Genomic DNA, 25,632 nt, shown 5'->3' on the forward strand with positions numbered 1-25,632 from the left:
GTTAAAATAAAAGAGAACTAATAATGATAGACAGGACCAGTGTGGTATGAATGATAGAACAACTTCTTTTGATTCTAAATACTTTGTGATATGCCTGACGAGAGGCTTGGTGGTGGTGGTGGTGGGGGGGACGTGGTTATAGGTGTGGCAGGGGTGTGTCTTCAAGTGTCCCTTTTTCTTATCTTAAAAAGTTGGGAGGTATCATTATATGAAAAATGGTACAACCAGACACAATTGTGACAAATAACATAAAAACTATTTATATTTCAGAAAAAAAATGTCATCCAAGGAACTACAGTGTGACCCTCACTGATAAGAAATTCCCCTTTTTATCGCATTCTTGCTCTCATAAGCCATTTTCTGCTAGGAAAGTGTTTTATAGTTGGAATTTCTTATCAGTGAGGGTCACACTGTAATCACTTCCTGTCTGAGTCAGGACTGAGTCAGCCACTTGCATACCTGATATTTAACTCTTTCAGGCAGAGAAAGAAAAAAAGGAACACAGCCTAGTTATTTGTGTGCTAGGCACTGTACATACACATGTCTATCTCATCATGTCACATGTCACTTCGGGTATCCTTTAAAGGTCAACTGTAGTGAGAGTGATATGGAAGCTGCCATATTTATTTCCTTCAAAGAAATTCCAGTTGCCTGGCTGTCCTGCTTATTCTCTGTCTCTAGTACTTTTAGCCATAGCCCCTGAACAAGCATGCAGAAGATCAGGTGTTTTTTTTTTTATTGTCATATCTTACAAGATTAGCTGCATGCTTGTTTCTGGTGTGATTCAGACACTACTGCAGCCAAATAGACCAGCAGAACTGCCAGACAACTGGTATTGTTTAACAGGAAATAAAAATATGGCAGCCTCCAACTCTTCTCACTTCAGTTGTCATTTAAGGATAGGGTGTGTTTTCAGAATGACATATTTTTACCACTGCCTTTTGAATGGTCTGTGATTTGAGTAAGTAGATACTATGGTGACATGCCAGGTATCAGTGCTCTCCTGAGGTCTGAGGATGTGCCACTTGCTCTCCATGCACATTCACATGGAATGGCACATGTTCTGAAAAGTGCTTAATACGTTTTTGTGTGTTTCATTGTAGATGAGCCGCAACGAGGATTCAGGTGGAGGTGGCTTCAAATTCAAGAAACGGGAGCGGAAACATCGATAAGTATTTATAACAAACTTCTCTTAGTGTCCGTCTCTGAGTCATGTACAGGGCCGGATTCAAGTCAAGGCCACATAGGCCATGGCCTAAGGCACCACAGGATGAAGGAGCACCACATAATGAAGGGCAGGTGGACAGCAGGCTATATTGGGGGAAAGGGTCACCTGGCTACCTTTACTGGAGGGAGAGGGGGTCATCAGGCTATCTATACAGAAGAGAGGGTCATCTGGATTCTTATACTAGAGGAAAGGGTGGGGGAAGGGGTCATCAGACTGCTGATACTTAAGGGAACAGAGTCATCAGGCTATCTAAACTGGAGGGGGAGGGAGGGTTATGTGGCTCCCTATACTAGAGGGAAGGGTCAACTGGCTACCTATACTGGAGGGAAGGGGGCGGGGTCAATTGGCTACCTATACTGGAGGTCAGGGGGAGGGGTCATCTGGCTACCTATACTGGAGGGAAGGGGGAGGGGTCAATTGGCTACCTATATTGGAGGAAAGGGAGGAGGGGTCAACTGGCTACCTATACTGAAGGGGGCGGCTGCTGACAGCGGCTTTGGGCAGTAAAGAGTACAAATCCGGCCCTGGTCATGTACAGCCAAAGGTGACCGCACACCATACATTTTTTTAATTTTATTTTCGAAATAGAAAAATCTGACCAATTACTCAATTATGAAAACTTTTTTTATTGAAAACTCAGGAAAAAAAAAATAGAAATCGACAATCTACCCTACACCGTTCAATTTCTATAAAAAATTTAATACAAAAATCCTCCATGCCGGATCTTCTTTTATTTTTTTCTTAAAAATGGAGTCTCATTAAATGAACCAGTTTTGTTTTGTTTGTTTGTTTTTTTTACAAAAAATATTCAGGAATGGTGGATTTTTATGATCATTCTTTATGAAGATTGAAAGGTTTGGGTTAGATTGTCAAATTCTTGCTTTATAGACCCAAGCAACATTTTTTTTAGAGTTTTTTTTTTTCAAAAATGTTGAAGTTGTGTGTGTGATACATTGGTCAGATTTTTAAAAAATGTAAGCGAGTCTCGGAGGTCCTGTCATGTGGTTTAGGAGCCAGCACAAAGGTTTTTATTTATTTCACTTTGGAAAGGTGCATTCGGTTGGATTATGGTGAAAAGGAGAACTATTTAAACCTGCCTCACACATCTCTCTATGTGGAGCTGCGCATAAAAGATTCTTATTGCCGTATATATACTGAAATACAAGTCGACCTTGTGTATAAGTCAACTCCAATATTCAACCCTCTTAACCTCCTTGGCGGTAACCCCGAACGTAGATCGGGGTAAGCCGCGCAGGAGGTTTTCTCCGGCCCTGCTGGGCCGATTTGTTTAATTTTTTTTTTGCTGGACGCAGCTAGCACTTTGCTAGCTGCGTCAGCACACCGATCGCCGCCGCCCCGCGCTCGATCGCCGCGCCGCGCGCCCCCCCCCAGACCCCGTGCGCTGCCTGGCCAATCAGTGCCAGGCAGCGCTGAGGGGTGGTTCGGGACTCCCAATGACGTCCCGACGTCGGTGACGTCATCCCGCCCCGTCGCCATGGCGACGAGGGAAGCCCTCCAGGAAATCCCATTCTTTGAACGGGATTTCCTGATCGAAGCGGGCGGGGGGATGCCGCTGAGCAGTGGCTATCATGTAGCGAGCCCTGGGCTCGCTACATGATATAAGAAAAAAAAATTTAAAAAAAACTGCTGCGCTCCCTCCTGGCGGAATTTTTTATACCGCCAGAGGGTTAAGCTGGAATTTTTTTTATTGGCTCAAGTATAAGTCTACCCAGCAAAGTTAATGGCTACACTTGGGGATCAGGATTGGGGAGTCTGGGGACCAGGAGGGGTTAATGACTGCACTACATACAGTATTGCAGCCATTAACCCCTCCTGTCCCTAAAGCGCAGACAACAGTCACAACACCTCCCTCCTCCAGACCCCTTAAAGTGAACCTTAACTGTAGAGGAAAAAAAAAAAAGTTTCACTCACCTGGGGCTTCCCCAAGCCCCCTGCAGCCGTCCTGTGCCCTCGCAGCTCCTCGAGTGTCCTCCGGTCCCCCACCGCAGCTTAGTTTCGTTTTCCCCCGCAACACGTCCTCTGCTTTGCCTTCCCTGCCATCAAGCGCGTCATCCGCATGCGCAATTTGGTGCTATTGTCACCAAAACTACTAAGTATGTTAAGGAAAAGAGTAGGAAGAAGTGTTTAAAAAAAAAAAAAAAAAAAAGAATTGCTGAAAAATACTTTGAAGTTTTTGAAGAAATGCAAGGAAAAATGTTTTTTAAATTGTATTTTTTCTGAATTTAAAAACCATTTTCCTTTGCATTCTTCTCAAAAACTACAAGATCTTTATGAAAAATATATTTTTGTATTTGTTCACACTATTCTTAACATACGCAACATTTTTTTGTGACAATGGCATATATGGGAGCGTTGCCATTAACCGCTAAAATTGGCACAAAATTACTCAAAAATTACGCAAAATTACAGTTCCGTATTTCATTTACAAACTAAATTAATTATCCTTTTTCCCGAAATTTCGCATTACGATTTTGAATCATTGAGAATTACAACGCAAAATTACGATTATGTGAAATCTATGCTAATCTCTAATCGGGATCCATCCAGTAGCTTTGGAATTGCGTTCTTGCTGAAAAGACACCATTATTTTCATTCACAAACCTGAGTGTTTACAGAGGTGATTTTCCCTTCACAGGATTAAAACGGCCTCAGATAGGCCTGAAGAAGAGGAGGAGGAGCAACCGGCCCCTCAGGCCGCCATATCCACCACCGAAACCGTCCAGCAGCCTCAGCCACCAAGCGGACCACCACTAGAGCCTGAACCCGAACCCACTGGACTTAATGCTGCTCAAGATGAGAAGGTGGAGGAAAAAGAGGAGGAAAAGGGCGAAGAGGAGAAAGGGGAGACTGCCGAGGCCAACGTAGAAGAGGCCAAGGTGGAGGAGGGGCAGAAAGAAGCCGAGAAAGAAGAGGAGAAGGAAAACATCACTGAGGGACCAGAACCAATCCAAAACGTCACCATGGGTGCCACTGCCAACCAGCCAACAGCAACGCCATTTGGCCCATCAGATGGGAAACCGATCCGAGTGGGGGCCAGCCCTAAGAAAGCCCCCAAGTTTAAACAGAGGAGGACCAAAGAGTTTAAAAGCAAACCCCCCAAAAAGGGCGTTTTAGGGTAAGTATCTGGCTATGTTTTTTTAAACAGACACTTAAAGAGGAACTGTAGTGAAAATACCATACTGAATAAAATTGCTTATTGTTTACAGTATTCTTATGCCAGGTGATCTGTACGGAATGTTCATTACTTTTAAAGTTCTATGCAGTTGGAAAAAGCCATTATTTTCCACAATGCAACAAGGTTCACAGGCAGGGAGCTGTCAGGACCATGGTCATGACGTCACACAGTGGGAGGGGTTTCACCACAATATCAGCCACACAGAACCCCCCCCCCCCCCCCCTTTATGATCTATTTGAGAAAAGGTAAAGATTTCTCATGGGAAAGGGCGTATCAGATACTGATTGGGATAAAGTTCAATCCTGCATTAAAATTCCTTTTTTAAAGCACAAGTTCAGTTTAGTAAAAAGAAAAAAAAGGAAACAAATGACTTGTCTCCTATGTTGCTGTCACTTACAGTAAGTAGCAGAAATCAGAACAGACAGGTTTTGAACTAGCCCATCTCCTCATGAGGGGTTCCATTATTTTCAAAAGCACTTAGTGAATAGCAGTTGCTCTGACCAACTGCCAAAAAAGTGCGCAGCGAGCAGGGAGGCTGGCCAGCATCTTTGTATAAATCCTCTTCAGGCTGGATTCACACAATAGACGCTTTTCTGAGCGCTTTGTGATTGATTAGTGCTTTCTGAGCGCTTTTTAAAAATTTCTCACATTCGTTTTCATTAAAATCGCACTAAAAATTGTGTAAAAATCGCTGTGATTACGTACGTGAAAATTCGTGGCGATTTTTACAACATTTTTTACCGCAATTTTAATGAAAGTGAATGTGAGAAACTTTTAAAAAGCACTAATCAATCACAAAGCACTCAGAAAGCACTTATATAAAAGTGTCTTTGTAAAGAATAAAGGCCATGCTGAGAATCCCCCATGAAGAGATGGACTAGCCCAAAATCTGTCGGTAATGTCAGATTTCTGCTACCTACTGTGAGTGACAGCAACATAGGAGAAAAGTCATTTATGGCTCATTGTACTCTGGAAGAAACAGGTTTCTTATTTGTATGTGTTTACATGTATTTTAAATTTTAAGATTTTCGCAACAGTGGTCCTTTAAGACGAACTAAATATGGCAGCCTCCATATTCTTCTCATTACAGTGGTCCTTTAACTAGACAGAGTGTGGATTTTAAACAACTACCATGACAGTCTTATCCAATCTTGAAAATGAAGCCATTAAACTGAAAATAAAAATATGACACCCCATTACTAATGTTCTATATATTCAGGGCCGGCCCTAGACTTTTTGCCGCCTGAGGCAAATTTAGAAAAAAATTTAAAGTCTGAAAACCACCGTTACCGTGTCCTTGATCCCGCTGATGTCACCAGGAGCGTACTGCGCAGCTGCAGTATGATCTGTGCCTGTGCAGTACGCTCCTGGTGACATCAGCGGGATTGAGGACATGGCAACGCAGGTGAAGTGGTTTTCAGACTTTAAAGTCTGAAATTCCAGAAGTGAACCGGAGGCGGGGCCGGAGCATTGGCGAGTGGCTGCACCAACACAGGATGTCTGCGGGGGACCATTAGAAGCCTCGGGTAAGTTCAACTCATTTTCCCCCGACCCCCTACAGTATTCCTTTAACCTCCTGAGCATTATGCCACTCAGGAGGTTTTGTTAGTTTTTTGCCCCCATAAATAATTTGCTGCAATGGCTGTAAAACCTGTAGGCTAGCTAGTAAAGGTGTCTGGAACCCCCAGATCCCCCCAGTTTATACATTACCCAGCCTGGCTCTAGCATAGCAATCGGCGCAGCCTCCCCGCACAGCTACCGTCTTCACTATGGGGAGGATCGCAGATGAGGTCGCCAACGTCATGACATCATGCGCAAACCTGATCCTCGGGCATACCAACTAAGGAGGTTAAAAGGGAGAAATTCCTTCCCGACTCCCGATGGCAACCAAATGAATCCCTGGATCAACTCTCCCAGGAATTACCTAATAATCATAGCTGTGGACATCCTTTAATGCAAGGAAAGCATCCAAGCCCTCAAAGAAAACCTGTAACTAAAAAAAGTTTCCCTGAGGGGTACACACCTCGGGTGGGGGAGGCCTCCGGATCCTATCGAGGCTTCCCCCGTCCTCCTGTGTCCCATGGCGGTCTCGCTGTGCCCCTCCGAACAGCGGGGATGTCAATATTTACCTTCCCGGCTCCAGCGCAGGCGCAGTATCGGCTCTCCGCTCACAAATAGCTGATCGATGTATGCATAGTAGAGCAGACCAGACAGATCGGCTATTTCCGCCTATCTCCGTGCTGAGAGCCGCAACAGCGCCACCCGCTGGAGCCAGGCAAGGTAAATAAATCAGCGCTTGTTGAGCCAGGATTGCGGGACACTTCGGGGGAGCCAGCGCTGGATTTCCTGCAGCTACAGGGGAGGGGGAAGCCTCATTGGGACCCAGGGGCTTCCGTCTCTCGAGGTGAGTCCCCCCCAGGGACTTTTTTTTATTAGAGAGTCACTTTAAAGGCATACATTTAACACAATGTTTGCAAGCAAAAAAAAAGAAAAAGAAATAAAAAATACTAAAAACAAGTTTGATATGATTTTTTCCCCCACTTTTTTAATATTTATTCAATCGCTAGGTGCCAAAAAGCTATTTTGAAGAGGCGAACAAAAAGTGTACCTCCTAGGGAAAAAAGTCAGTTGGAAAAAAGAAAAGAAAAAAGCATACTTTTATCATGACTTCTAGAAACTTAAAATAGCAGCGCAGAGTGAATATGTTCAAGTTCAACATCTCTCAATACTGCACAGGGCAATTTCCAGGGGCGTAGCAATAGGGGGTGCAGAGGTAGCGACCGCATCGGGGCCCTTGGGCCAGAGGGGCCCCGAAGGGCCCTCCCTTATCTACAGAATTAGCTCTCTATTGGTCCTGTCTGTGCTCATAATAATGACTTCTGTAGATACTTTGAATAGTGGTAATCATTAACAAACTGTTCCCCATCCCCTTCTTGCACCTCCGACACTGTAGTTGCCATTGGCAGATTTTGGTGCGCCGTATAAATTGTTATGTATAGAGTGCTTGGGGGGCCCCATTGTAAAACTTGCATCGGGGCCCACAGCTCCTTAGCTACGCCACTGGCAATTTCTAATCAAAGATAATATTCCCCAAATTTCATTCTGTTCCAACCGCGGCCAAAACTTCCTAATTAACTTTCTGGAATCCACGGTAACATTATGCTTTAGAGAGTTCTTATCTTTTCTTTCAAAGACTTTGACTGCAGTTTAGACTTTTAAAAATAGTGTTCTAATGTTTCAAATGGTTTGTCAGGAGATTAAACAAAACATACAATTACAAGAAAGTGTGTAATTATTTCTAGCCCGATCCTGAAGCAGCAATGACCAGTGGTGCTGTAAGGATTTAGGATAACTTCCAATTCATCCTCAGAAATATTAGACATGCATTTTGTTTTGGCTTAAACTGATTTACATTAATATTAGGCAGAAATGTAGTGGGATGGGGCACCTGATTTCTATCACTGTGGATTGCAGATTGTCACTGATCTTAGTGCTGGAAGGGTACTTTACACTAACTATATCAACATTATTTGTATTATTATGTCTTTAGATACAATCTTTACACTTTAAAGGAGTACATAGTCATGTCACTGACTGTCCTCAGAGGAGCTCACACTCTAATCCCACCATAGTCATAGTCTAATGTCCTACCATATTATTATTATGTATTTATATAGCACTGACATCTTCTGCAGCACATTACAGAGTACATAGTCATGTCACTGACTGTCCTCAGAGGAGCTCACAATCTAATCCTACCATAGTCCTAGTCTAATGTCCTACCATATTATTATTATGTAGTTATATAGCACTGACATCTTCTGCAGCACATTACAGAGTACATAGTCATGTCACTGACTGTCCTCAGAGGAGCTCACAATCTAATCCTACCATAGTCCTAGTCTAATGTCCTACCATATTATTATTATGTATTTATATAGCACTGACATCTTCTGCAGCACATTACAGAGTACATAGTCATGTCACTGACTGTCCTCAGAGGAGCACACAATCTAATCCTACCATAGTCATAGTGTAATGTCCTACCATATTATTATTATTATGTATTTATACAGCACTGACATCTTCTGCAGCACTGTACAGAGTACATAGTCATGTCACTGACTGTCCTCCGAGGAGCTCACAATCTAATCCTACCATAGTCCTAGTCTAATGTCCTACCATATTATTATTATGTATTTATATAGTACTGACATCTTCTGCAGCACTTTACAGAGCACATAGTCATGTCACTGACTGTCCTCAGAGGAGCTCACAATCTAATCCTACCATAGTCATTGTCTAATGTCCTACCATATTATTATTATGTATTTATATAGCACTGACATCTTCTGCAGCACTTTACAGAGCACATAGTCATGTCACTGACTGTCCTCAGAGGAGCTCACACTCTAATCCTACCATAGTCATAGTCTAATGTCCTACCATATTATTATTATTAGTTATATTTGCTCTTTTATCTATCCTGTAAAACAATGTTGAACATGTTAGTACGGCATAAGTGAATATCGGTATATTACTCAGATGATTTTAAAGCTGTATCCCTCTAATTCTTGCTGTTCTTTCACTTTTCGTGTCAGTTTCGGAGATGACATTCCAGGAATGGATGGACTAGGAACAGGTGAATACATTTATTATTTCTAGTGATAACTATGCTAAAACTGGCTTATTTAAGACAGAACTCTGGGTATTTTCTCCTACTTTGGTTAAAGTAAGATGCAAGTAGGACATTTTTCAGGGTTTTAGAGCAAAGCAGAAATGCTTTTATTAATAATGCTTAAATGCAAATCTATGCAGTTTGGGATTGGACAAAGCCAATGCTGTATCGGATTTTGGTTCAATTGCAAGCTGCATAAAATTAGCATATAATTTGCATTAACTCAAAATGAATTTTATTACTCACTAGAGGTGCAGGAAATCTAACAAAAATAATGAAAAGAAAAATCAGAAATGATCACAGTGCGGACAACTCCCTGTGCTCGCCCTCACCTGCCAGAATGGCCACACACCAATTTTTTTTTTTAATTTTGATTTGATCATTCCGATTGATCTGAGGTCTCTATCAGAATTTTTGAGGTACCACATATGTAATTTCGAGATTGGTGCAATTTTGGGGTAAAAGATCGTAAACTCTAAACAAATTGGTTGGTTAGAAAAATCAAGAGAAAAAAAGTGAATAAAGTTTGGGATGTACTGGAAAGTTACATACAATTTTTCTGGTCAAATACAATTTCACAAGCTATCACACACCATACAATTCTTGATAAACTTGGTCTGAATTTTCCAACATGTTCAATCTCTTAAACAAAAAAAACAGGAAATTCTATCTCGCGATCAAAAACAAAAATAAGCGGTCAATTTTTGGGGACAACCAATCGTATTTATCGAATTGGCATACAAATGGATCTTTTAGTTGTATGGCCACCTTAAGTGCTCTTTTTCCATGAGTAGTTGATAGGCAGTGAAATGATTGTCGAACTCTCAGAACTGCTTGCTGCTGCCTGCCAACTGCTCCCTGTTGCCTGGAAACTGCTCCCTGTTGCCTGGAAACTGCTCCCTGTTGCCTGGAAACTGCTCCCTGTTGCCTGGAAACTGCTCCCTGTTGTCTGGAAACTGCTCCCTGTTGCCTGTAAACTGCTCCCTGTTGTCTGGAAACTGCTCCCTGTTGCCTGTAAACTGCTCCCTGTTGTCTGGAAACTGCTCCCTGTTGCCTGTAAACTGCTCCCTGTTGTCTGGAAACTGCTCCCTGTTGTCTGGAAACTGCTCCCTGTTGTCTGGAAACTGCTCCCTGTTGTCTGGAAACTGCTCGCTGCTGCCTGGTAACTGCTCGCTGAGCAGACAGTTCAGTCGCCTGTGGTAAAGGGCCCTGAAAGAGGCCGAAAGAGAAATACCTCTGAAAACTGTTCTGCAAAGTTTCCCGCAAGCAGCAAGCGTTGTCTTCCTTGCTGATAAATGCGCAGCCAGTAAGCGGATTGTGTCAGCAGAAATAAGCTCCTTATCCTCTTCCTGCATCTCGTCATAGAAAGACAGGGGAGGATTACCGCCATCAGGACAGGATGACTTGGAAAGCATAATCCCGATTTACTTAACTAATACAATTAAATGCGTCTTTAACCCCCTTTGGCCACTGACATTTTGCAGGATGCTCCGCCCACAGCTGCCTTTTAAAAAAAGACTGGGCAGCATTTTTTTTTAAATTTTTGTTTTGCTTTAATAAGAAATACGAACGCTGACATTCAGTTTCGGCTGGGTGCATGCGTTTTTCAGTTTTCTGTGTGCGTTCTTCTGCACGCGTGTTTCTGCACACTGTGTGTGTTTACACGTGGAAAAATATGCTGTTTTTTTTTTTCACAGCAGCTAATGTAGTTGATAGCAAAAAACACACACAGTGTTGCACCATTGTCATTTTTTGGCACACAAGAAAAGTATTTTGCGTCGGTGTAACACCTCTGCCTGCCAAACGATGACACGTGCGCTGTTGCAAATGCTCGTGGCCAGTATGGATAGCCAATGAGATGCAAATAATTTTGAGTTGAATCAGCATTATGCAAATTTTATACGCAAGATTTATGCAGCTTGAACATGAACCAATCAAATCCTGCTTATGACAAATTGGTCCATTTTCAAGTTTGCATACATAATTTGCATAATGCTGCATCAACTCGAGATTATTTGCATCGCATTGACCCTCCCTTGTGGCCAGCAGCCAGAAGCCTGAGGATAGGCACACACTAGGCAGAAACGCTAGCGTTGCGGAAAACGCACATAATGCAAGTCAATGGGCCGCATGGAAAAACGCATATGCTTGCATTCTGCAATGTGCTTTTTAAAAATCACTGGTCTTGCTGCATATTTTTCCAAAACGCAGCTAATGAAATTCAATGGTAACGCAGAGGTATTGCGTTTTAGTGCGTAAAAATAACCCCAAGTATGATGATGCATTTCCGCTTCCTGTTGTCTCCCTAGCGATTTGCATAAAAAACGCATACAAAATGCTTATGCGATTTATGAATGCGAACCGCAAACGCACGTAAAATGCACAAACGCATATGCAGCAAAACGCTACCTTTCCCGCACTGCCTAGTGAGTTCCTACCCTAACAGATGTCATGAGCAGAAATTACACCTATGCTTAATTATACATCGTAATTCGCATTTACACATTGTAATCTTCATGCAAAATTTCGGGGAAAAGCGTAATTAAATTTTGTATGTAATTATAAGCTTTCGCAATTCCGTGCGAATTTACGCATAACTGCGTGCCGATTTTGGCAACGAACAGCAAAGCCCCCATACCGGTTAATGCCACCATTGCTACATATGTTAAAGTAACTGTCGGGCATAAAATCAATGCTTTATTTTTATCTGGTAAACAAGTAATAAGGATGCTAATCAGGCAATCCAAACGTTACACATCACTATTACTTTTCTTGTTGATAAATGACCATTCCCCAGTTTACCTGACTTATTTGGTACACACAAAATTTGGTACACAGAAAGGAAGTTGCAGGGCATGCTGGGTTGTCCTTTTTTGTTTCTCTACTTCCCCCTCAGACTTAACTAATGCAGCCTGATTGGCTGAAGCCTCTTTCCCTCCTGGTTTCCCCTCCCACACCTGTGTTCCTCTCTGATTGGCCAATATTCCTCAATGCACTTTCTTTAGTGGATACACAATCAGAGGGAGAGTAACGGAGGAAATGACATCAGAATTGGCTTCAAATAGCCACACTTAACATGGGAAATGCTAGGAAGTATTTTCTCTTTTTCTACTGTAGAAAGATCACTAAAATCAAAACATGGACAGTACAATACATGTGTTATGTAAGCATTGCAAGTATTTATCTACTTACATTATATATGTGTGTGTTTTTTTTCTGAGATAGTATGGCTGACTGCTCCTCTTTAACCCTCTGGGCGATACAATTATATCGCCCAGGAGGGGGCGCAGCACTATTTTTTAAATTTTTTAAATCATGTAGTGAGCTCAGGGCTCGCTACTTGATAGCCGCAGCGCAGCGGCATCCCCCCACCCACTCCGATTGCCTTCGGCGATCAGAGTAAGCAGGAAATCCCGTTCAGAATGGCATTTCCTGCTGGGCTTCCCCGGTCGCCATGGCGACGGGGCGGGATGACGTTGTGACGTCAGAGGGAGTCCCGATCCACCCCTCAGCGTTGCCTGGCAATGATTGGCCAGGCTGCGCAAGGGGTCGGGGAGGGGGGGGAGGGCTGCGCGGCACGGCGGGTAGCGGCGGATCGGCGGCGGCGATCAGAAGTTACACGCAGCTAGCAAAGTGCTAGCTGCGTGTAACAAAAAAAAATTATGCAAATCGGCCCACCAGGGCCTGAGAAATCCTCCTCCTGCGCGACATACCCCGAGCTGAGCTCGGGATTATCGTTCAGGAGGTTAAGGAGCATAGTGGGTACACGTAAAAAAATAATTTTCAAAAAGACCTTGTAGTTTGAGAAAATGGGTTTTAAAAATGAAAATAATTTTTTTTTTAATTTAGAAAAATTACAGTTTAAAGAAAATCTGTAATGAAAAAACCTCCCCTGGGGGGTACTTACCTCGGGTGGGGGAAGCCTCCAGATCCTATTGAGGCTTCCCCCGTCCTCATCGGTCCCACGGTGGTGGAGAAAATTCCCCCCGGAGCGGCGCCGATGTAAATATTTACCTTTTGGCTCTAGCGCAGGCGCAGTATCCGCTCTTCCCACGGAGATAGGCTGAAATACCCGATCTCCGTCAGGCTGCTGTACTGCACAGGCGCAAGTCTCCTGTGCCTGTGCCGTAGAGCGGACCCGACAGAGATCGGCTATTTTCGCCTATCTCCGTCAGAAGAGCCACAACAGCGCCCCTGCTGGAGCCAGAAAAGGCAAATATTGCACAGGCTGACAATTGTCGCCTGTGCGTTCCGGGGGCTGCAGCGAGACCGCCGTGGGACGCAGGAGGATGGGAGAAGCCTCGATAGGGTCCAGAGGCTTCCCCCACCCGAGGTGAGTACCCCCCAGGGGAACTATTTTCAGTACAGGTTTTCTTTAAAAAACATTTTTCTTTGTATTTTTAAAATTGATTTTCTCAAAAACTACAAGGTCTTAATTCTTGCTTTGTTCTACTATTCCCTTTAACACACACAGCAATTTTGGTGACGATTGCATGTCTGTGGGCTTTGAAATTGGATCCATTGGAACGCGGGTCGCAATTCTGTGCAGTCTGTGATAATCACAGGCAGGCGGATGCCTTCCCCATATAGCCTATGGGGGTCACGCATCTGCCCCGGACTCCAGCTGGACCATGGCGGACCATCGGAAAGGCAATACACTGTCCAATCCCACGGGCCGTACACGGTCCAACTGCTGCAGCTGCGAACCGAGCTTTATTGTTCCCTGATGGTTTTTCTAAACTAACACATTTTATGAGGCAATGCTGCCACCTAGTGTTTGAGTTGTAAGCAGTAGTAAGGAGTGATATGACTAAGGATAAAAATGAATGTTAAATTGCTAATGAATATTTGTCTTCCAGATATCACAGTTATTTGCCCCTGGGAGGCGTTTAGCCACTTGGAGCTGCACGAACTGGCCCAGTTTGGAATCATCTGAAAGAAGAAACTCCTGGCATCAAATCCAAGGCTGGATTTATACTTTCTGCCCCTAGGCCAACTTTGTCACAGCTCCTCTTCCATGTGCAACAGATCCCCCCCTTCTCCCATACCATGTGCAGCCCCCTCTTCCATGTGTAACATCCATGTGCTGTAGCCTCTCCCATTCCATGTGCAGCCCCCTCTTCCATGTGTAACATCCATGTGCTGTAGCCTCTCCCATTCCATGTGCAGCCCCCTCTTCCTTGTGTAACATCCATGTACAGCAGCCCCCTCCCATTCCAAGTGCAGCCCCCTCTTCCATGTGTAACATCCATGTACTGTAGCCTCTCCCATTCCATGTGCAGCCCCCACTTCCTTGTGTAACATCCATGTACAGCACCCCCCTCCCATTCCATGTGCAGCCCCCTCTTCCATATGTATCCATGTACAGCAGCCCCCTCCCATTCCATGTGCAGCCCCCTCTTCCATGTGTAACATCCATGTGCAGCAGCCCCTCTCATTCCAAGTGCAGCCCCCTCTTGCATGTGTAACATCCATGTACTGTAGCTTCTCCCATTCCGTGTGCAGACCCCTCTTCTGTGGGAAACACCCATGTACAGTCCCCTCCCCTTCCATGTGCTGCCCCCTTTACTGTGTGTAACATCTATGTACAGCAGCCCCTCCCATTCCATGTGCTGCCTCCTCTTGTGTGGGTAACATACATGTTCAGCAGCCCTCCCTCCCCCCATACCATGTGTAGCCCCCTCTTCCATATGTAACATCCATGTGCAGCGTCACCTTGCTATCCTTATCTTTTTGTGGGAGCATCTCCCCTCTTTTATGCATTGCTCACAATTTGCAGCGTCCCTTCCCAGGTACAGCCCCCTCTCCCATATGCTGCCACCCCTCTTTCATGTGTCCAGCCGCCCAAGACCAAGGCCTTTATATAAATCTGGCCCTGATCATATTATTGCCATGCCAGCCTGCGTATGCAGCAAGGCCTGATGCCATCCGCAGTGGTTATCCTATATAAGAATGCAGATTTCCTATGCAGGGCCAGCCATGGCAAGAAGCATGGAATGGTCTCTCTGTAGGTTTCATATTGGACCATGCAATACTCTCACTACTTCCTAAGTTCAGGTGGTGTTTAGTCCACGGCTGGCTGGATGGAGAGTGCATTTTACAAACCTCAGTGTATGTTAAAGGGCCACTTCAATGGAAAACGCAAGCAGTTAAAATATGACAGAACTGACAGGTTTTGGACTAGTCAATCTCCTCATGGGGGATTCTCAGGATTTTCTATGTTTTCAAAAGCATTTCCTTAACGGCAGTTGCTAAGTCTGAGAAAACAGTGTGCAAGTGAGTAGGGAGGCTGGCTGGTATCTTCCTATGTTGGAAGTTAAACTGCCATTCAGGAAATGGTTTTGAAAACAAAAGAAAAAAAAACCTCAGAGAATCCCCCATGAGGAGATGGACCTGTCTGGTTCTCTCAGATTTTAACTGCTTACTTTTTTTTCACCAGAGTGGCCCTTTAAAGGCATTTTTCTAGTTTATACAATTTCCTAGTTTCTATAATAAACAGTTAGCACATTATTTAAATATTTGTTTTCCCTGGTCTACAGTCTGCTTTAAAATATTGCTGATAACAGTCTTTTTTAGCTGCTCTGTGTAATGGCGTAGCTTCAAATAAAATGTAGGAAGATACTTCATAGCTGCTGTTAATTATGAGCATTTCTACCACACAAACACACTAATGAATTGATTTGTTAAAAAATAAAATAACGGTCTTCTGAGCAGTTTGACAATCAATGCGTTTCTCATCTCCTTTGTACTGTATGATCGGACAGCTGGCTACAGAGAACGTTTGAGAGATATTAAAGTGAACCTTCAGACAAAAATCTATTCAGCAGCACTGAAAAGGATTGGCGTTTAACAGTATCACAGCATCAGAACTTTGTTTTTCTTACCCAAGCATCATTTTTAGCTGCAAAGAAGAAAACTGCCCGGGCTTTTTCCCCTGATGCTGTGCAAAGCATGATGGGATTTCTGATGTTCTCGTTCTGCTGTTTTGGTGAAAAATTTTTTTTTAAATTTTTGATTTTGAGATTTGAAGCCTAACGCGCAGCTGGGAGGGGTGATCAGGAGACAGAACAGTTGGAACTGTGTCTCATGCTCCCTGTCACCTCCTTTCAACCAAAAAGATGGCTGCCCCCATGAAATCACAAACATTTGCCTGTTCTTTTAAAGAGTAACTGTCAGGCTGCAGAAGCTAATTTAAACCTCTATTCTCCTGTGTTAAACAGTTTAGAAGGAAGCCAAAAAGGCATTAGTGAAGATAAAAATCTCTCTTACCTTTGATGTGTGCTTATCAGCAAAGCTGTTAGAACCAAGAGGACGCAAGCCGCATACTATACTGCAAAGCATTCTGGGGCCCTCCCCTCGGCTGCTAATGAGACGTTACAGCAGCTTGTAATCAGTCCAGCGCGTAGCACTGATAAATCTCCGGGCAGAGTACACTGCAGGAGTCAGCTATTGTTCCTTAACTTAATGACAGTAACTTAATGACAGTATGTTTGTTTAGGCTGAAGTTCCTCTTTAAAGTTTCAGATGAATTTAATAGACAAATCTGACAACGTGTCATTCCTCCACCTCCGTCCTCATATAGCAACAGAACACATCACTAGCCTGCAGGCTAGTGATGCATCTGTAAAGCGTCGAGGCATCGGGTCCCAATTCCTGTCGGCAAGCATGTGCACAAGGCTTTAGGGGGTGTACACACATTCAATCACTGCTTAATATGCAAATCATTTCTTTATGCCCCTGAAAAGTAGAGATGGGCCGAACGGTTCGCCGGCGAACGGTTCCAGGCGAACATCGGGTGGTTCGCCTTCACCGGCGAAGGCGAACTTTCCCGGAAGTTCGATTCGCCCCATAATGCTCTATGAGGGTCAACTTTGACCCTCTGCATCACAGTCAGCAGGCACATTGTAGCCAATCCGGCTATACTAAGCCCTGGAGCCCCACCCCCCTTATATAAGGCAGGCTCCGGCGGCCATTAGCCTCACTCGTGTGTCTGCTAGAGACAGAATAGGGACAGCTGCTGCAGACTTGTTCTCCTAGGGACAGATTAGTCAGGCTCTTGCCTTCTTAGCTTGCTTAGCTGAATCTTATTGCTATAATAGCACCCCAGAAAAGCTCTTTTCAGAGCTCATCCTGCTCGTGTGATAAATTTTTTTTCCTGTGTTTGAAACTTAACACTTGTGTTTTTTAGACAGCATTGCTAATTCACACTGTGTGTCCCACTGCCAGCAGCAGCAGCACATTCAGTGACTACCTGTGTGTGTGAGACACTTGTGTTTTTTAGACAGCATTGCTAATGCATACTGTGTGTGTCCCACTGCCAGCAGCCCACCAGCATTCAGCAGCACATTCAGTGACACCTGTGTGTGTGACAGGGAGCTGCACATTGTACTACCTACCCAGTACTGCATTTACCTACTACTAGTACCTGTTGTGTTTAGTTAACCCACCTCATCACTGCATACACCTACGTTTGTGTTGAGTGAACCCACCTCGCTGCACATAACTACCTTTTGTGTTGAGTGAACTTGCGTCACTGCATATAACTACCTTTTAAGTTGAGTGAACTCACCTCACTGCATATAACTACCTTTGTGTTGAGTGAACTCAGCTGACTGCATCTAACTACCTGTTGTGTTCAGTGAACTCACCTCACTGCATATATAACTACCTTTGGGTTGAATGAACTCACCTCACTGCATATCTACCTTTTCTGTTGAGTGAACTCTCCTCACTGCATATAACTAAGTTTGTGTTGAGTGAACTCAGCTGACTGCATCTAACTACCTGTTGTGTTCAGTGAACTCACCTCACTGCATATATAACTACCTTTGGGTTGAATGAACTCACCTCACTGCATATCTACCTTTTCTGTTGAGTGAACTCACCTCACTGCATATATAGCTACCTTTGGGTTGAGTGAACTCACCTCACTGCATATCTACCTTTTCTGTTGAGTGAACTCACCTGCATATACCTAGCTTCCCCCCGAGATGGACAAACCAGGTAGAGGAAGAGGAAGGTAGAGGAAGACCCAGAGGAAGGCCACCTGGCACTGGCAGGTCTGTGCTAGATGGTGTTGCTGTGATTTCGTGCGGACCTGGCCCAAAGTACAGTGCTCAGAAGAAGGCACGTGCCATCACTTCCCAAAATTGTGAGGACGTGCTTGAGTATTTAACACAGAAGACCTCATCTCCCGCAGCCAGTGCTACCAGCGCTACAACAAGCACCACATCCGCTGCATTTGACACTTCGCAGGAGTTATTTGGTGGTTGTGGTGGTGAAATCACTGATTCACAGCTACTACTGCAACAACAAGAAGAAGGCGCAGGTACACCACCTCATCCGTCTGAGTTAGTTCATTGTGGTCAGACCAAATTTGATCAGCTGGACAGTCACTGTTCTGTCATTCAGCTACATCAGCCGGGCGACCATATGGGCTGAAAAACCACCATCACCTGTACTCTCGTCATGGTGCGCACCAGTCCAGCACGGCCGTCACTACACAAACGGCTGTTTGCAGTCACTGCATACCTTTCACTGCATCTGTGACTGAACATTATACCTGGCAGTCAGTGCATAACTTGCACTTGAATGGATACAGTTTTAAACAATTGAAAAATACAACCATCTACATTTTCAAACAATTTAAAAATACAACCATCTGCAGTTTCAAACAATTGAAAAAAAAAAAAGCAAAAAAAAAACTTGCCCTCCGTAAAATATTCTTGACAAATGCTTTCGACTTGGTTTGTCTTCCGCTGGGTCAAGGGTCCATCTGATCACAGATGCCTGGTCTGCAAAGCACGGTCAGGGCAGCTACAGCATGGGTCTCAGCAGGCTCCCACTTCGGGCCGGAATCCAACCTTCATTCCCCGCCCATTACCCGTGGTGACAATGTCAGACTTGCCCGCCTCCATATGATTCTCGTGAAAGGAATGTGGTGTCATCTTTGCCCGCCATAACTGGTTCTCGTTAAGGGATTTAAAGTACATTCATTTCAAATACAGCAAGCCCTCGATAGTCCTCCTGTATTGTTATTTTTGGTCACTACCTGGGGGCGGGCGGGCGTGCATGCCTACCTGCTGCCCTCCTTGGATGTGTAGTGGTAGCCGTTGCTCAGGCTCCACACCGGATTCAAACCCCTCATTCCCCGGCCATTACCCGGGGTCACAATGTCAGACTTGCCCGCCTCCATAGAATTCTCATTGTAGCGGTACTGAACAAGTACACAGCAAGTAGAAAATGTAATTTAAAAACAAAACGCAAGCTTTTTAACAATGCCATGGAAAGTTGAGAAGGAAGTCACACATTACCTGACATCACTGAGTGAGGAAGAGCAATCTCACCATGTTGCGCAGTAGTCCAGCATGGCCGTCACTACACAAACAGCTGGTAACTTGCGGTGTGTTACACAGTGATTTTGGTGTGTCAGTGTGAAGCAGTACTCTAATTACACTACCTGATTGATGTATACACATGCAAGATGTTTGAAAGCACGTTAGGCCTGCAATTTAGCATTCAATGTGATTTCTGCCCTTAAAAACGCTGTCTTGCTTCACATCCAGATTTTTCCCCGGGACTTTTGGTGTGTATCCCACTCCACCATGCCCCCCTCCAGGTGTTAGACCCCTTGAAACATCTTTTCCATCACTTTTGGGGCTAGCATAATTTTTTCTATTTTTCAAAGTTCGCCTCCCCATTGTAGTCTATTGCGGTTCACGAACTTTTCCACGAACCGAACCTTCCGCGGAAGTTCGCGAACCTAAAATCGGAGGTTCGGCCCATCACTACTGAAAACCAGGCACACCTCCAGAACCGCTGGTGTGCCTATAGCTTATACATGTTACAGAGCCACATCAATCCAAGTCCTATCCCATAGAGCCATATCAATCCATACCATGCACTGACGAGGACTAGAAAGTTAGAAACAGGCTGTCTGCATGCTGGCACAGCGGGAGACATGGCAGCGCTTTCAAACAGAAGGTATACCTGAATGATCTATCTGCATGGATGTGCAGAGCTCCAGGAGCTGGACAATATTACACACCTAGCACTCACTACAGGTTAAAGAGGGTGTTAGCTGCAATAAATAATATGAGCACAGATTATTACCTAATAGACTTCCCCACGGTGGTGACGGATCCCCTTGGGGAAGGCCTAACGTTGGTCTAGCAATAAAAACATAATATTCCTCGTGCTGCTAATCATAAATGGTATACATGTAAAGAGAAGAACCGAGAGCCAAATATAGTGTAGTAGGTTGTGACAGTGGGTTATATAAAGAGGAGTAGAACGATATACTCACAAACCAGGGTTACCTCCAGGCAACCACTGTATAGGCAGGTGAGGAAATTGTCCTGTCCCCACTCAGGACCAAGAAGTCGCTCTCTGTAGATAGCAAGAAAATGGGGTATCCCCCTCCACCAAGGGTGGATATTAGATATAGCGTAAATGATAACAGCTTGTTGTGTCTGCTTGTAGGAGGTAAGTCCACCACTGCCTCCTAAGCATTTTTAAACCTTTTAATTATTGTTTTTACTCTTTTGGCGCCTCTGTTCTCATTTACGCTATAAATGGTATACACATTACATCAAGCAGAGAGACAGACAAATGACAGCGCTCAAGGCTGCACCTGCAATGTAAGCCAACAGAGGCAATGCAGGGGCTAAATACAGGGCCGGGCCGAGGCATAGGCTGGAGAGGCTCCAGCCTCAGGGCGCAGTGTAGGAGGGGGCACAGAATTCATTCAGCTGTCATTCCTAATTGTGTTTGAAGCAGAAATAAATAAGAAAAGGGGATACATAGCAGTGACTGCAAGCCAGATAACTAGATATTAAGGTGTTGGGGAGGTTGTGGGCCCTGTGGCCCTCTTAGTCTAATAGCAATCAGTGTGTGACAGCTGGGGTGGGAGGGATGGAGGGGCGCACTTTGGTGTCTCAGCCTTGGGTGCTGGAGGACCTTGTCCTAGCTCTGGGAGGGATAGAGGGGCGCACTTTGGTGTCTCAGCCTTGGGTGCTGGAGGACCTTGTCCCGGTTCTGGCTAAATACATGCCTTGCATGCAAAGCATATGCAAATTATGTACTAATTCTAATCTAAAATGTTGAAAGTAGATTTGATTTTACTAGCCACTAGTATACTTACGTTCGATTTGCACAGCGGGAGAGATGGCAGCGCTTTCAAACAGAAGTTTTACCTGAATCCCGCTGTGCAAATTGAACGCAAGTATACTAGTGGCTAGCTGCATTCATTGCTTCAAATCTACTTTCAACATTTCACAAATTTTAGATTAGAATTAGTACATAATTTGCATCTGTTTTGCATTCAAGGCATGTACTTCGCTCCAGTGGGGCTTTGCATTGCCTCTGTTGGCAGGGCTGGCCCTAGACTTTTTGCCGCTTGAGACAAAATTTTACAAAAATCGCCGCCCCCGCCCGTGGCTGGGTGGGGGGCACTGAGCTGGAGGGGTAGCGGGCAGGAAGGGGGTATTGGTCCTAGCGGTGGGGAGGGGGGGGGGGTCGGACCCCCTCCCTCCCTCTCCTGGGTCCCACGATCTGCGCACCCCTCCAGCTGTAAATAGTGAAGTACCAGCGTATAGATTAAGAGGCAATGGGCGGGGATCACTCACCTTTTCCGCATTCCAAAGTGCGCTCCACTGATGTCACTTCCTGCAACGCCGTCCACTTACAATACAGTGGGCGGCGTTCCAGGAAGTGACGTCAGTGGAGCACTCGCTGGAACGCAGAAGAGGCGAGTGATCCCCGCCAGTTGCCTCTTAATCTACACACTGGTACTTAACTATTTACAGCTGGAAGGGAGCACAGATCAGGGGACCCAGGTGAGGGAGGGGGGGTCCAACCCCCCCCCCTCAATAGCTAGGCCCAATACCCCCTTTCTGCCCGCTACTCCTCCAGCTTGGCGGGCGGCCCCCCACCCACGGACAGGCGGTTGCCGCCCCCCCAGATGTGCCGCCTGAGGCAAAGGTTTCACCCCGCCTCATGAGCGGGCCGGCCTGGTCTGTTGGTCTACATTGCAGGTACAGCCTTGAGCCCTGTCATTTGTCTGTCTGTCTGCATATGCTGGCTTGATGTGGCACAGTTTGGCCACGCTCGGACATATGGGAAGCGTAGTAAGGATAGGATATCTAATGAGTTCCTGCCAGATGTGTTCCAGGAGTCCACGTGTGGCAACGGTGGGTCCAGGACACAGGAAGCCTATGCAGGATCTAGGGGATTCACTATTCCTAGGTAAGTATCTTATTTCCCCCCCCCCCCCCCCCCCCAATCCACTTTGGGAACACTTTAAGATACTTGTGTGTCGCCCCCTATTGCTAAGCTTAGGAAATGGCTCATGGTTTGCTCTGCTCATCCATACTTAAAGGATACCCGAAGTGACATGTGACATGATGAGATAGTCATGTGTATGTACAGTGCCTAACACACAAATAACTAGGCTGTGCTCCTTTTTTTCTTTCTCTGCCTGAAAGAGTTAAATATCAGGTATGTAATTGGCTGACTCAGTCCTGACAGGAAGTGACTACAGTGTGGCCCTCACTGATAAGAAATTCCAACTATAAAACACTTTCCTAGCAGAAAATGGCTTCTGAGAGCACGAAAGAGATAAAACGGGTCAATAGTTCATAGATTTTAGCTCTGGCATACTACAATGAATAAAAAAAAAGAAGATATAAACGTAAAATAAAACTGTGGAATATCTTCAAAAGTCATTTTTAGGAGAAGGAAGATAGATACAATTGTTTATTTCATTACTCATTATTTCATTTAATCCAGTGTCCCCCAACCCTGTACTCAAGGCCCACCAACAGTGCATGTTTTCTAGAAATCCACAGAGGTAGTTAATCAGCTCTACTGAGACACTAATTACCTCACCTGTGCCTGTTTGTGGCTTCCTGCAAAACATGCACTGTTGGTGGGCCTTGAGGACAGGGTTGGGGAACACTGCTTTAATGGGAACCAGAAGGATATGGAGGCTGCCATATTTATTTCCTATTAAACAATACCAGTTGTCTGGCAGTCCTGCTGATCTCTTTGGCTGCTGTAGTGTCTGAATCACACACCTGGAACAGGCATGCAGCTAATCCTTTCACACTTCAGTCAGAGCACCTGATCAGGGTGCTTGTTCAGGGGCTGTGGCTAAATGTATTAGAATCAGAGGATCAGCAGGACATCCAGGCAATTTGCACTGTTCAAAATTCAATAAATATGGCAGCCTCCATACCCCTTCTCAGTTTAGGTTGCCTTTCAGCTGCATACACACATCAAATTTTGATTGCCCCATTTTGCCACTTCCATGTAGCATGAGAGCAAACATATTTTGAAAGCAAGGAGTAGATTGTGTACGTAAGCTAACATACTAGGGCATACATAGGGCAGCATGGTGGCGTAGTGGTTAGCTCTCTCACCTTGCAGCGCTGGGTCCCCGGTTCGAATCCCAGCCAGGGCACTATCTGCAAAGAGTTTGTATGTTCTCTCCGTGTCTGCGTGGGTTTCCTCCGGGCACTCCGGTTTCCTCCCACATTCCAAAAACATACGGATAAGTTAATTGGCTCCCCGTAAAAAAAAAAAAAAAAATTGGCCCTAGACTACATTACTTACACTACATAATATAGACATATGGCAATGGTAGGGATTAGATTGTGAGCTCCTTTGAGGGACAGTTAGTAATAAGATATGTATATACATTGTACAGCGCTGCGTAATATGTCGGCGCTATATAAATACTAAATAATAATAATACTACTACTACTACTACACGGAGGTGGAAAATTGGCCAATCAAAACTGTATGTGTGTACTCGGGCCTCAGAAAGGGGTTTACTGAAGGAATACATTTAAAGCGGAACTGTAAAGTGTTTTTAAACAAACAGTTTCACTTACCTGGGGCTTCCCCAAGCACCCAGCAGCCATCGTGTCCCGCACCGGCCCTGCCCGAGCCGCCGCTCTCCCGTCGCCGTAAGTTGAGGCCAGCGCAGCCCTGCCAAGCGTATCTTTTCATCGCGTTCCCCTCTGCAATAGCAGGGGACGCGAATAAAGGATACGCGTGGCCCGGCGGCAAAACCGAAAGTAGCTGGTGGCAGGAGAACGGCGGCTCGGGCAGAACAGGACGGCTGCTGGGGGCTTGGGGAAGCCCCAGGTAAGTGAAACAATGTGTTTAAAAACACTTTACAGTTCCGCTTTAAGGACAATCGATACCACATGTCAGAGCCCAGTTCTTCTGTGCAGAATTTACACAAACTGGGCAATGAGGAGACAGGAAAGCAAGGGGAGCGCCCGGGACAAGTTGGGTTGAAGCTTTCTAAACAGTCCCTTGGGAATTGGCATAACCCCTCCCTCGGTATTCTGGGACCTCATTATGGAAGGTGTGTGAAGCAAAATAAACAGCCGCACCCAAAGTAACACATAGCTCTCATTCATGTGTAAAGGTGGCCACTAACTGTCCAATCTCTAGCGAAAAATTGATTTGAGCGATCAGAAATTCTGATCGGATTGGTTGAAAATAATCTCAGCTGATGGGCACAATCGGTTTTGAACGATTATAAAAAATAAAAAAAAAAAATTGTCCGACTGGATTTTTGTCAAACCAAAATTTGGATTTTCTTAATTGGTTATGATAGATAGGAAGCCAAGATTAGTTCATTGATGGTGTAGTGAACGATTTTTCTTTCTATCAGAATTTCTGATCGCTCAAACGATTTGTCGCTAGAAATTGGACCAATAGTGGCTACCTTAAGAATGCTGAACGCAAACCACTTATTACTGCTCTGGGTCACTTGAAAACATGAACACTAGGAGGCAAGCCCTTGTGGTTTCCGATACCGTGGTTACCAGTGACATCACAAGACACCACACGCAGGTCAGGTGAGCTCTCACAGTCTTTTATTCTTTGGTTAGATCTGAAAAACAAGTTTACAAACAGTTGTGTAGAAATCTCCCTCGTCGCTCTCATGCCGCCACCGACCTGTCTGGAAACAAGTTCATTGTTAAACAGCGAGGCGGAAAACGGAATGGCTAACAATGCAAACCGGCCAATCGAAATCCACCATTCTGATAGCACCTTACAAAAACCTAAAGACCAAGAAAGCTGCTATTGCCTCACTGGTAAGCAATATGGCGGCCCTGTAACTATTGCGTAGCGTGCGAATCAGACATGGCCGCCTCCGGCAGAAATGTAGTCTAACAAGAGATTCCCCAGAGAGGAAAAAAAAAACAAAAAAAAAAACACTAAATCCATAAAGTTTGTGATGGACTTGAAAGCCATATTATACCTAAAACCAAACAATGGCAGGGCTAGTGCCGACTAATTCAGCCCGGCAATGTTCACCACTCTGCCATCTTCCATAATGTAGTGTATGAGCTGCCCCCCCCCCCCCCCCATCAGTTTCCTGCTATTCTATTTTCCAAAAAATTCAAGCAGGCCATGCATGCATCGATTTTTCCCATGATTCCCAGCAGTTTCCATCACTTTGATCAAATCTACCAGAAATCTATTGCATCTAAATGTCTGTTGGGAATT

General features: G+C 44.8%; 2 protein-coding genes across 2 annotated transcripts in view; both read left to right on the forward strand.

The window, feature by feature from the left end:
* Positions 1–15,828, forward strand: part of LOC137525333 (neurofilament medium polypeptide-like) — a 53,537-nt gene extending 37,709 nt beyond the window's left edge. Inside the window, exons 3-6 of the mRNA XM_068246387.1 lie at positions 1,104–1,168; positions 3,883–4,364; positions 9,026–9,066; positions 13,962–15,828. Of these exons, the coding sequence (XP_068102488.1) occupies positions 1,104–1,168; positions 3,883–4,364; positions 9,026–9,066; positions 13,962–14,038 (665 nt within the window). The 3' untranslated portion in view covers positions 14,039–15,828. The remainder of the gene's footprint in view (positions 1–1,103; positions 1,169–3,882; positions 4,365–9,025; positions 9,067–13,961) is intronic.
* The window catches only part of LOC137524086 (NXPE family member 4-like), a 405,433-nt gene that overhangs the window by 177,324 nt on the left and 202,477 nt on the right, over positions 1–25,632 (forward strand). The window lies entirely within an intron of this gene.

The sequence above is a fragment of the Hyperolius riggenbachi genome, chromosome 7 (genome assembly GCF_040937935.1).
Source record: "Hyperolius riggenbachi isolate aHypRig1 chromosome 7, aHypRig1.pri, whole genome shotgun sequence".
In the NCBI taxonomy this organism is placed as follows: domain Eukaryota; kingdom Metazoa; phylum Chordata; class Amphibia; order Anura; family Hyperoliidae; genus Hyperolius; species Hyperolius riggenbachi.